General features: G+C 41.9%; 1 protein-coding gene across 4 annotated transcripts in view; it reads left to right on the top strand.

Annotated features, from left to right (window-relative positions):
* Positions 1–13,108, top strand: part of dpysl3 (dihydropyrimidinase like 3) — a 53,208-nt gene that overhangs the window by 19,123 nt on the left and 20,977 nt on the right. For all 4 annotated transcript variants that reach the window (XM_033641958.2, XM_033641950.2, XM_078172569.1 and 1 more), the window contains exons 2-8: positions 2,929–3,017; positions 4,083–4,267; positions 6,457–6,621; positions 8,547–8,608; positions 9,455–9,535; positions 11,513–11,581; positions 12,713–12,833. In XM_033641958.2, coding sequence (XP_033497849.1) covers positions 2,929–3,017; positions 4,083–4,267; positions 6,457–6,621; positions 8,547–8,608; positions 9,455–9,535; positions 11,513–11,581; positions 12,713–12,833 — 772 coding nt within the window. The remainder of the gene's footprint in view (positions 1–2,928; positions 3,018–4,082; positions 4,268–6,456; positions 6,622–8,546; positions 8,609–9,454; positions 9,536–11,512; positions 11,582–12,712; positions 12,834–13,108) is intronic.

The following is a 13,108-nucleotide window of genomic DNA, read 5'->3' as shown; positions in this document are numbered from 1 at the left end:
TTCCCTGTTCATGACATTTGCGCAGGGGGTGAAATTTCATATAGCTCACCCGTTTGCATTCTATTAAAACTAAAGTAGAGTTACGCAACGGTGGGGCTGCTTTGTGTGACGGGCTGTGTACAATACTTCACCACAGCCTTCCAGTCAGATCCAACCCTCGCTCTTCCATAGCTCCACCCTCTTGTCCAAATTTGGTCACTTCTGCCTCCAAAAAATCAAAATGCTGACAGCCGCAATGTGATCTACATTCATTATTTTATACAGTCTATGGTTTAGCCACTTATAAGTTTTTGTAAGCTAAGTTTTACTTTTACTTCACACCTTGTCAGACCTGGTGATCTGAAACATGGCTTATCTAACATTAGCAACAAATTATTAGCTGTTTGAGAACTTGGTGAAGTTGAAGGCTTGTGTTACCTACGTTTCTAACGTTGTAGAGGGTGATGAGCAAAGTCGAAGGTCAGCAGCTGCACTCAAGCTGCAAGCGAGTGGCTGGTGGAGATGGACCTTTTTTAAATTGTAATAGATCCGTGCATAAATGAGGCAAAGATGAAGAGTTTGAATGTTCTTACTAGGGGTGACCCCGAATAGTCGATGATTCGATTCGGAGAAGTCTGATTCGACTGCCAGTCTCGCCGTCGAATCATCGCAAAATATGATTATGAAACAAGACCGTACCATTCTGACTATATGGGGGTGCTCACTGCTGCTGAACATCTTGATTTGACATCGAATGTATTTGTTTTCTAGTAATTCATGATATATAGCCTATTGATACAAACATCAGCCTAATTTCTGTCAATAAAAAATTGAAAATGACGCGTGCGTTTAATCAGTAGGCATAATCATTACTACGCGTGAATAAATCACCCAGTTGCTCGATCCAAATAAGCTGAGGTGAGTAAGTGCGCTGCAGGATCATCAGAGCAGCATCGAGGCCTACGATGATTTAAAGTTAAAGTGTGTGAAATTTGTTCTCTGCATTTGACCCATCTCCTGAGGGAGCGGTGAGCAGCAGCAGTGCCCCGCTCGGGAATCATGTGGTGATGATTTACGGTGGCAGAGCACATAAACAAACACTTTGGAGGAGGTATGTGCTCTCAAATCAAACTTTTTTGAAGGATTATTCGTCGAATTTCACCACTGATTGTTTTCTTGATAGTCTCTGATTTTTTATTTGGCTACTTTTTGTCTGACGATTGAAAGCGGTGACGCACGGTCCGTGTGGATGAACTTGTATCAGCCTGAGTTGATTAATGAAGTTACTTGAAGTCAGAAAGAAGGAAAACTGTTTTACTTTTACTTTTATTTTTATTATCTTATTATGCCAACTGAAGAATTAAATTTGTTTATTTGGGTGTTTTAGCTCTTTTCTCTGGAGCGGAAACTGATGCAAATGAGCTCATTAATCAATGAAGGAGAAAACAACATGATTCGACGATTAGTCGGCTAAAGGAAAAGTCTGCCAAATCAGATTAGACTACGAAAATTCTGAGTCGGGGACACCCCTAGTTCTTACCATGGTTGCTATTTATAAGCAATGTAATCCTTCACACACTGTGGAATAAGGTAGCGATGCACACTAATATCATCACGTCATTGGTATCAGCCGATACTGGCTTTCAATTGAAGTATCTGAATTGGCCAACATGCTGATAACATTGGTGGGTCTTTGTTATCGGCCAATATCGACCAATATCAGAATCAGCCAACATGGTTTTTCTGAACAAATATCACATACATTGAAAAACATTCTATTTCATGTTTCCATCTGCTGGTGGGCCATCACGATAACAGCATGCATGCATAATATGATGTTAATTCCACTACTAAAATAGTTGGGGAACAAAGTGGATATATCGATATAGGTAGCGGTTATCAGTCAATTTAATTTTTACATATTGGCATATCGGATATCGGCAAAAAAATCCAATATAGTGCAACCCTAGAACAAGGCCTTTCTCAGGAGCACCTCAGACATAGATGCTGATTTTGCAAAGCATGCATGAAATCAAACTGGCACTGTTAGATCTACCCTGTCAGTATTTGTTATCCTTGCAAGCTGGATCGCCAATACCACGACTGTGTTGACAATGATGATGATCACAAGCGTCACTTTGTGCACCAGCAATCTTATACAAGTCACTGTATTTGGTCAGATTTAAATGGCGATAGAGAAAAACAGTCACATAAAAACAATGCTTCAGTGTTTTTGATGACTTCTTGGTGAGTGCTACACTACAGCCTGAAATTGGTGTGGACCATAATGAAATCCACAACATTGAAGTCAAAACAGTGACACGTCTATGGCAAATGTGTGCAAACAGAGCAAAGCTGAATGACCAAAGTTAACAGAGAGGTGGTTTTCTATGGAAGTGCATGTTTTAGGAGCTATTATTAGTCACTGCAGCATTGGATATACAAACACTGTACATATTCCATTGTGGAACAGTGCTAGCAGTAAAAGCAGTAATAGCGCTTGATGTTTTTTGATGGACTTGAAAATGTTGATGCAAATAGGACTCACTTGCAGGAGGAATCAAACCACTTTACCACACAATACCACAAGGAAAGCAGGATGGGCAGACCCACTGGGTGGTCCACAGCTGAACTGTATGTGGTGTGTTTACATGGGACAAGACTCACAAACATGCCCCATCTTTTCCTAGCAGTGGATGAAAGAATGAATGAAACATTGTTCATCTCCTCATGGTGGAAAGGGGGACATAATCTTGCTACAGAGAAATAGAAAAGCATTGTCCAGCTCTAAATATACAACAGAATGAAGTGGCTTAGCAGATCGTTTTCCAATTACCTGACAATGTTCAAGGCACACTGGGTCTTTGTTGCAAGAAAATGGCACTGAATCATAACATTTCTTTGCCCCCTGTTCTTGTCCCTCTCTTCTTCCCATCCCTTTCTCTACAGAGCGACAGGCTTCTGATCAAAGGCGGGAGGATCGTGAATGATGACCAGTCCTTCCATGCTGATATCTACATGGAGGATGGCGTCATTAAGTAAGTTCTTGTCCGCCCTTCTTTCTGCTCTGCTGTTATTCTCTCCCAGGTGCTTTCATCCCTCCTCTTGGGCTCATTGTCCATTTTCTTTCACCTTAGTTTCAGGTTTGATAAACTTAAAGAAAACTTTATGACCATGAGACAGGTGACACGAGCAGGAGAAATGGGTTCTACCCCTCTTAATGACACGGGCAAACTTTAAGTCAAGTGCAAAATTACAGTCTAAATGAACCCAAACTAAAGATAGCAGTCTAATTAACTCCCCCTCCAGAATGAGTGATATGGAAACTTCAGTGAATAAATGCATGAGCACAAGCTGCTTGATAGTGTCAAGCACACTGTGTCCTGCAGGCTGACCTAACCCAAAAACAGGCCTTGCTCCAGGTAGGGCGTTAACAGCTAGTCTAGTTGCCAATTTTATGTGCCAGTATGAGCATGTCTTTGTCCCACCCGACAATGCGAGGGTAGTTTGGGTGAATTCCTTTCTCTGTATCTCCCTTAATCAGCCCGTCCTCTCTGTCACTCTCTTTCCCCTTGCCCTGTTTTCACTTGATTTTCCAGTTATAGGCTCTTTGTCCCCCCTGTCCCTTAGCGAGGCAGTTCAGAGAAAGGCACCCATGGAAAGCCTGGTGTTGCATAATAAATACCCAGATGCCTGCTGGACCATTGGGCTGCTGGCAGACTCACAGAGACACTGGCTTCTGCCTGCCCCTCAGTCTGTCTGGTGTGTCTCCTCCATAAAGTCTGAACAACGGGATTTTTTTTAGCGGGGGTGAAGTGTTGATGTGTCGGCATGGTGACAGTGTGCTGCTTTAGGCGTGGCTGATTTTCCCGGGGTCAGTCTAAAGTTAAACATGTATTTGTAAAGTTTTAAATGTATTAGAAAACGTCTTGTTATATTAATTTACTTGAAAAAAAATCAGCAAAATTTGAATGTAGTGACATCCCAGATTTAGATTTAATTAATTGTCATTGCATAGCACAAATAGTAATAGGCCCAGAAATTAAAAACTAAATATCCTTTGTGGATGCAACATCAAATCATACATCCTCTTCCTTCGACAGGCAAATTGGTGACAACCTGATTGTGCCCGGTGGGGTGAAGACCATCGAGGCCAACGGGAAGATGGTGATCCCCGGTGGCATTGACATCCACACCCACTTCCAGATGCCGTACCGTGGAACCACAACCGTGGATGACTTTGCTCAGGGATCAAAGGCTGCTCTTGCCGGGGGCACGACCATGATCGGTAAGGCCTGTTGGAAAGGTCGTCCAGAGTTTCAGACAGAGACTGAAGCTAACAAAAAAAAGGATGGGAAGGAGGGTCGAGAAGTGAACAAAGGAAAAGAAAAAGAGATGGGAAGTTGTTTTGGTATGTTTGTGGGCAGCCCTCCAACAGAGGGCCACACAAAAGGCTGAGTGTAAGGGGGTAGGGTCGGGAACAGGGGCATAGAGTGAAACACTGCTCCCAGGGAAATACAGCACCAGTGTTTGTCTGCATGTCTATGTATGGCGTGTTTGCTTCGTGTAGCTGATGCCATCACAGCTAGCAGCTGGTAGGCACCACACTCTCATTAATACCATTAACTTCTTTTGAGCTGGCTGCTACTCTGCTGCTTGTCTGCCAGTGTGGCACCATTCTTAAACGGACACATTCACTAACAGACGTGCTACTGTATTAAGCTCTATTCATGGGCTCCATTCATTGAGGGATTATATTCCAGTGGGTGAACTGTGAGAGAAAGTGAAAACATGCACTGTGTCTTGTAACTGCCTGTTTGTATTGTGCACTGTATATGTCTCCGCTAACAGATGATGTTGTGTCTATGTGACGGTTAACTAAAAAAAACTAGTTCAGATTGACATAGTAAACAACAGTGTTAGTTTTTGTGATTGCGGTTTCCAGCTCCATCCTATTAACATGCAAAGACCCGATAAGCAGATTGGCTCATCTTTAATGAGATAAAGACGCCAGTCAGCTGGTGAGCCAGCAGGCGGTCTTAATTTATTACAGCTGAGTAAGACGAAGCAGGATATTTTGTGCACAGTGATACCGTTGTGTACGATGAGGATTTACTGTCTATGAATAATTTGAGTGAGAGCGGACACAAAGGATACATCAATAATCACCTTATAGACTTGCACAGACACAACCGTGCTTTCTGTTTTCTTATAGAAATTCGGTAAAACTTACAAGCTGACACATCACTAACCTTGTCTATGTATTCTCCAATATTTGTGATTTTAGGTGCTTGAGCACAATCCTTATGTGCTTATCAATTATGGCACAGTATGGGTACCCGAAACCTTCAAGGTATAGACCAAAATGACCCAGTAACAAGTAGTATCACAATGTTGCCAGCCAAACAATACCTGCATTGGTTCTTTTTTACGCTGGGGCTCTGATCCGGACTACCTGCCACATCAGAAAACTTTCTGCTGCTGCCATCTTTGGAGCCAATGTCCTTGGCAAATGGTCAGTTTATTGTTTGCTCGGTTAGCACAAGCTCATGCAGAAGGGCTAACATTAGCAGTCCCAAATAACATGCTTTAGCTGCTGTCTCCGAAGCTGTTCTCCTTGGCAGACAGTCAGGTCAACATCTGTTCGGTTAGCATGAGCTACCACAGCAGCAGCAGCAGCTAACTGTCCCAACAAACTCACAATGAAACAGCGTGACTCGTTTTTAAACTTGTTAATAACCATTAGGTAATGTTAGCTGTGTGATGCCAACAGCCCTGTCATTGTGTGTGTGCAGCCAGACAGACTCATAACTGTCGTCGAGGCAGAGCTCACACTCATGCGGAGAACTGCTTTGAGTTCTATATCATGAATAGTAATTCTCTATTGAAACATATGTGTTTTTGGGGGGCTATTCGAAACTTAAATTTCCTCTAAATCTTACTGGCAATAGACTAAATGGTATAACACTATATGTTGTAGTTCCCACAAGCATGGGTGGCCCCATCCGGAGAGATCCACTGCCTTTGTGTGCCAAACTCTGATCTAAAAGAAATTGATTGTGGTTACATAACTAAAAACAAAAGTTCTGAAAATAGCCCCGGCTGAAGCGGCCCCAAATTTATCAAGGACACCCAGACAAAGATGTTCGAAATGTCATGTGACATCTGACAAGGTTGGCCCCCACTGGCTGAGCACCGCAGGAACTCAGACAGACAGCTGATTATGCAAGATAAACAATACAGGCAGAAAGAAGAAACACCACCAGACAAATTCTGACATCACCCTGTCTTCAGCTCCTTATGTGTGACTATCCTCACCCCACTCTGTCACTTCTTTATCTGTCTATTCATTTCATTTCACCTGCCACCTCTCTACTCTGTTTCCATCAACTTCATCCCCTCACAAACCCTTTTCTCTCTCCCTCCTTTCATCTTCCACTTATCCCTCTGTCCTCTCCTCTACTCTCTCTTCTCCAGTGGACCATGTGATCCCGGACCCTGGCTGCAGCCTGATGGAGGCCTATGACCAGTGGAGGCAGTGGGCCGATGAGAAGGCCTGCTGCGACTACTCCCTCCACGTGGACATCACCCACTGGAATGACAGCGTAAAGCAGGAGGTGGATAACCTTATCAAGGAGAAAGGTAGGCTACATCTACCTAAGGAAGTGAGCGTGTGTAGTTTTCCAAGTTGCCACTTTGATCTGGAGAATGAATGAACATAAAGCTAGAACACAGAATACAACAAAAGTGCTTACCTTTTTATTATTGTTTGAAAGTTGGTGCTGCTGTTGTTCAAATTAGAGTATCTCTGAATCACATGTGATAATAACCTACAACTCTATTTTATTCAAATGGCAGAAATCACACTGTAACATGACCACATCCTGCTTATTAGTCTTTTTAGGGGGGGTTAAAGGAATAGTTCATCGCTCAAATAATCATTGTATATCAGTCACTCATCCTGTGTTACACTGAAATTGTGAGAAAACTTTGTTTTTCTCACATGCCTCCATGGTAAACAAAGAATCAAAAAATAGAAAAAAATGTTGATGAATTGAAGTCAAAGGGGTCCATGTTTAACTACAGCAAGACTATATCAAAACATCAGTTTACAAACTCTCACACAACTAGTGCAGCATAATACAAGTCTTATTTATCAAGTTGTATGCTTGGTACTTCACAAACACGTGAATTTTTGCTAAAACCTTACTAGTTAAAACACTTTGCACTACTCATCTGTGCCTGAGACTGTTCGGGTAATGTTTTAGGGAAAATACTGAGCATACAACTGGATAAATAAGACTTGGTTTGTACTGCATGAGTTGTGTGAGAGATGGTAAACTCATTATTTTGATGTAGTTTTGCTGCTGTTAAAACCCTTGGGGCCCTAGGCCTTTTTCGGGGTATTTTTACTGCCTTTGCTTTTAAGCTCATATCACAGTCATTATAAAGGCTACATACACATGCTATATCTTGTTTTTTTCAGGACAATGTGGGCTATCCAGATTGTCATCATTGTCTATCATTTCATGTCCTCCTATGTGCCTGTATTTTATATTATTTTTATATCAATGAAAAAAACAAATCCATGTGCCTAAATTTTTACATTTTTACATGTATCTCAGCATAGCAAGTTGGAAGTTGACATATTCTGCCATATATGAAGAGGGGACACTCTCTGGAATCTCTGGCAATATAAGAACCATGATGCTGGGACATTCTGTCACTTCACAGCTGTCCAAAACATGTGGTTTGTGCCAGGTGGACATGATTGCCAGTATTTTTTCATTATTGCAAGAAATTCCATTGACTCATTCACAAGTCAAAAATGTGTTTTATCTGAAAGAAACATGCAATATTTACATCTAAGATAATAGAAGAATAGTAATAATAATATTCCTCACTATATGAAGTGACAGATAACAAGATTTGTATAATGGATCGTAAAGAAATTTGTCAGGTTTTTATTTTGTAGACAATTGATCTGTATTTTTAGCATGATGGGATGACTGGAAATCGCTGGAAAAGCTCTGGTCCTGCGCTTTCATGTGATATGCGTGGCATTTCTGTGCGAGCCTGCATTCACAAGTAATCATCCAAGAGTAATATGTGTGCAAAGCGGAATGAAAGCTTTGTTATACATAATTTTAGTGTAACTTTATATTTTTTTTTCCTTGTGAAAACACTGGACTGACAAGTGGTCTTGTTGGTCTTGTCGGAAAGCTGTGGTTCCGCTGTTTCAAGTGATATGCGTGGTGTCTCACTATGACGAACGGTTGCGGAGAAAATTCATAGAGAAGAACAGGTGTGAATTTGGAAGCACTTTGCGTCGTTCGGGCCCATAGGGTTAAACACGGTCCCCCATGACTTCAATTTATCAAGAATTTTCTCCCTTTTTGGATTCTTCATTCAACGTGGAGGCATGCAAGAAAAAAAAGCTTTTCCTCACCTAATTTCATTTGACTCGGGTTGAGTAATTGACATAAAAATGGTCATTTTGGGGGGTGAGGCAGTCCCTTAAGTGGCATTTTTTACATGCTTTCTTTTTCATGTTGTCTCTGCTGCAGGTGTGAACTCCTTCCAGGTCTACATGGCTTACAAGGACTACTACCAGATGACCAACAGTGAGGTACAATAATTTAGTACACACTTTAAAAGGATAGATCTGCATTTTGTCAAGTCTAAAACAATAATGCAACCAAAAATATGCCTACTTGACAAAATGTGAACTTCCTTCCTTCCTTTGACATCTTCAGTGTGAACATACACATAAAGTACAAGTGTTTATGTCAAGTTCAGCATGTGTGGCTACACTTGAAATCCAAAACACAAGGTGATACTATCTTGGTCTCACTCAGTGTATGATTTAACATCATTAACTTTTAAAAGTACTTAAATAAGACAAATTGCTAGTCAAGAAATGACTACTAACTTGTCAAGAAAACGTGGCCATGGCCAAAGTTTTAGAAAAGCGTTAATTTCTTTCTCCCTTGAAATACTCTGTCCTCATGTAGCTTGTAGCCTGTGATGGATGGCGTGTGCTCATACTGTGAGTTTGGCTGGTAAATGTAGGAAAACAAAGTGTAAGTCCAGACGGTGTGAGGCAAGGCTCTCCGTGTTTCTCATGCAGCCGTAGCTAATTCGGTCGCTCAGAGGAGCACATGAGGAAACTGAAATAGTCCAGCTTGAAAAACTGATGTCATGCTGCTCACCAAGGAACTGTGGTGCAGCAACATAACAGCAACTGCACCTCATCCCACATAAGTTTAACCATTTCTGGAGACCACACACAATAATTGCAGCGTATCGTGGTGGACATCATGTAAATTGTGGGCTTCTTTTAAAATGTGGCTCAGGGGTGAACCCCGGGATAAAAAGGAGTGTCCGACTCTTGTGTAAACAGCCAGGCAGGATTTTGAAATACAAAAACAGTGCCACTGTAATTTCTCACAGGTTCTGTGTTTTTCTCCTGCAGCTCTATGATGTCTTTACCTTCCTGGCAGAGAGGGGAGGCATCGCTCAGGTCCATGCTGAAAATGGCGAGATCATCGCTGAGGTAAAGATAAAGATAAATAAAGCGACAGATGCAGCTCCTCTGCCTCATGTTATTTACTCCCCCTCCTTTAATTACTTGTCTCGTGTCCAACTCTGGGGTCTGTTTTGGTTTAGTTTGATTTATGTTATTTTACTTCGCTTCAGTTCACTTTTCTGCTCGAGCCTTATCGCACTGCATCTCCACTACCTACAGACTAAACACACCGTCACTGATGAGAGGGGAATGTGTTTCCTGTAGGACGGTAATGTGTGGGTGTAGTTTACACGGGGCTGTGCTGTGGACAAAATGAAAGTGAATGAGCCGTAATAGTTGGTGGATTGAGAAGGTTGGTATTAGTCAGAGCCCCGGACCATGCCTGGATTCTGTCACTGGGTGTGTATATGTGTGTGTTGGATCTGATTCATCGCAAATCCCAGCTCTCCCATCTAGTCTTAAAGTAAGACTTTGAGGGAGTCTGATTTCCATCATCTTTAAGACCAGATTATGTCATGCTCTGATTTTAGTGTAGAGCTCCTGAGATAGAGAGGCCTTGTTTAAGGCCCAGACACACCAAACCGACTAGTGGCGACTATCGGCTGTTGCATCACCTCACGTCGCCTGTGTTTCAGCCAAAAAGTTGCACTTGAACACACTGCAGAGGCTCTGCTGGCACTCCCAACAGCCCAACACCAACTCAACATGCTAAATCAGCCTGAAAAACAGGCGGCAATGCTAACTAGTGACAGCAGTGCAGAACACACCGCAAAAACTAGGACCACAGTCGCTCACCAAAGGCCCAGCATTGAGCAACGGCCAACCATTAGCTTGGTGTATCCAGGCCCTTAGACCTGTGTGTGATAAATGTTGTTCATACGACAGAGGACATGTTGTAACCAAGTGACAGTCGCCATGGATACATGCTGCAACCATTTCCAAAGCATTTAAAGCTATAATTCCTCTTATGACCACTAGATGCTTGGTTGAGGAAAGCTCTGTCTTTTAACTTAAGTTTTTTTTCGGAAAAACAAAAACCAAATGCAAAATTTGGTCACATCTTTACCACAAAGTTAACATCAGATAAGTGTATTTGCAGTAGCAATTTCAAAGATGTTTTTCCATCAAAGCTTAGCTATGGTAGCTGCCTATATAGACATCTACTTGGGGGAAAACTTGCAGACTAACAAAACCAAAATTTATTTCTAATTGTTGCAGGATTTGTTTCAACAAAGGCCAACATAAGTAACACAAAAATGTCCTGAGCGGATCCTTATATGCTGTGTAAGGGTTATAATTTGCTGTTGTTTACCATATAAAGCCTGGACTGTTTGGTCCAGCCAGCCTCTTGTATTTGATTTTGGGGAGGTGAAGCAGTCTCCATCACGGCAGTGTTGATCAAAGCTACAAATTTGCTTTTTGTAGTAACACAGCTGGGATCACTCTCATCTGCAGACACTGGTAGGCTAGATTTTCCAAGTCTGTCTGGCTGCAGGAGTACCACCAGTTTCTTGGGTTACAAGTTGTCTCATGAGACTTTTCCTGTATCTCTAAAACGACAAAGTAACCCTGATGCAAAGTGAAAATTGTCGAATTATGAGGATAAAACCAAAGTTGAAAACTACCATAATTTTCCATGTCATCATAAAGCATCCATGTTGACATGACAGATGCTGTTTCCAAGTGCCTCCATGCAGGGGTTACCTCTGCACTTTCTACGACACGAAAAAGAAGCCAGAGTTTTTGGGAGGTAGATCTACATGTATACAAAGACCCTCAACAACCCGTGGATTCCCACAGTCCTCTGTGTGTGGCCTGACCCACATGATAAAACTTCTGCTCATATCCTCCACACAGGCACAGAGAAGCAGAAACAGAATATCATTTTGGATTGTGACCAAAACTTTACATCAGCCCGAGCACTCAAGCAACTGAACGCTAAAAAATAGTCCCCCATACAGTGTATCTATGAGCTAAGCAGTGTGCTTGTCATTTGTGCAACAGGAGCAGGCCCGCATGCTGCAGATGGGTATCACTGGACCGGAGGGACATGTGCTGAGCAGGCCAGAGGAGGTATAACACACACACTGTACATATATTTATACATTAGTTCCATTACATGATTTAAACACATAGTCATGAACATTTGAAAGGGGAAAATGATCACTTTTTATTGAGATATTGTGTGTTTTAATGTGTTTGAATGCCTTTTATGTTTTGCCGATAATCATGCACACACTCACATTGTCCACCATGACGTTCTTGGACTGGTCTTCACACACACATTGTTCTTGTTACACACATGTGGTTCCAGACACATAATAGAGGCGTTGGGTGAAAACTCTCTGGTTCCCCCAATTGTTGCCGCTAATGTCCCTTTAACAAACAGCGAAATAAAAGCCACGCTCTCGACTCAGCAACTTGTCAGCCTTCAGCTTGACTGGGATTTTCCACTCTGTGGTGCACCGGGGTGAAGTTGTCCCACCAGTCTCATAGTGTCATGCACTTAAGTGGAGTCTTAAGAAATAAAAGCTTGGTAACATAATTTAATTTAGCAGAGACCACGTTGGATCAGGGTTTTATCAGTGTCTGGTGTCCTGTTTGGTTTTAATTTATTGGTTATTGGACCCAGGTTGTGCTTATGGATGAGAACACAATAAGCAGCTGAAGTGCATGCGTCACCTTGCGAACCACAAAACACATGTAGGAGACAATCATCACATCTTCAGGCATCATCGGCCCTCTGCTGGCAACATTTACCATTATGTAAAAGTTATTTGTTGTTCTTGCTTGCTGATGTTCACAGAACTCTCCAACATGAACACAAGCCTCCAAAATGAGTCCAGAAATGTTTGCTTTCAATGCATATTATTGACTGGACTGAACATTTCAAAGTCTTCCAGTTGGGAAAATGGGTAAACGAGAATGTGGTCTGGTCTGACCTCACCAAAGTTTATTTTCGTTGTTGTTTACTCAACCCACAACAACCCTAACCCAATGTAACTGATTAAACCCCTTATTCCTAGTTTACGATGTCAAAATTACAAGCTACCACTTGTTATTTTGGTTAAAAATGGATTATTCAAATAATAAGGCTCCAAAAATATGTATTTTTCTGTGGCTGACATTTTTGAAGTTTATTTGAGAGCATCCTAATGGGAAAAACATCTACAAGTCAACCACAATGTCCTGTTCCTTCTATAGCTGGAGGCAGAGGCTGTGTTCCGTGCCATCACCATTGCCAGCCAAACCAACTGTCCTCTCTATGTGACCCGGGTCATGAGCAAGAGCGCTGCTGACATCATCTCACAGGCCCGGAAAAAAGGTAAAGAGCAGCATTTGGAGCTCACCAGAAAATGCAGACTATGTCAAAGGAACAGTGTGTAAGATTTAGGGGGATTTAATGGTATCCAGTTGTGAGGATTGCCAGTTGCAACCAGCTGAAACTTCTCCCGGTTAGGATCCCTTGGTGTTCATTGTTCAGGAAGGTTTTTCTTTCTTTTTTGTCTGCAATCTGTCTATTGAGATTTTTCAAATAGAACAGACAGAAAATTAATCAATCATATTTGGTCAATCCATAGTAACACAGCAAAAAAAGTA

Source organism: Epinephelus lanceolatus, chromosome 11, assembly GCF_041903045.1.
Source record: "Epinephelus lanceolatus isolate andai-2023 chromosome 11, ASM4190304v1, whole genome shotgun sequence".
Taxonomy (NCBI): domain Eukaryota; kingdom Metazoa; phylum Chordata; class Actinopteri; order Perciformes; family Serranidae; genus Epinephelus; species Epinephelus lanceolatus.
This window is presented reverse-complemented; position numbering and strand designations above follow the sequence as displayed.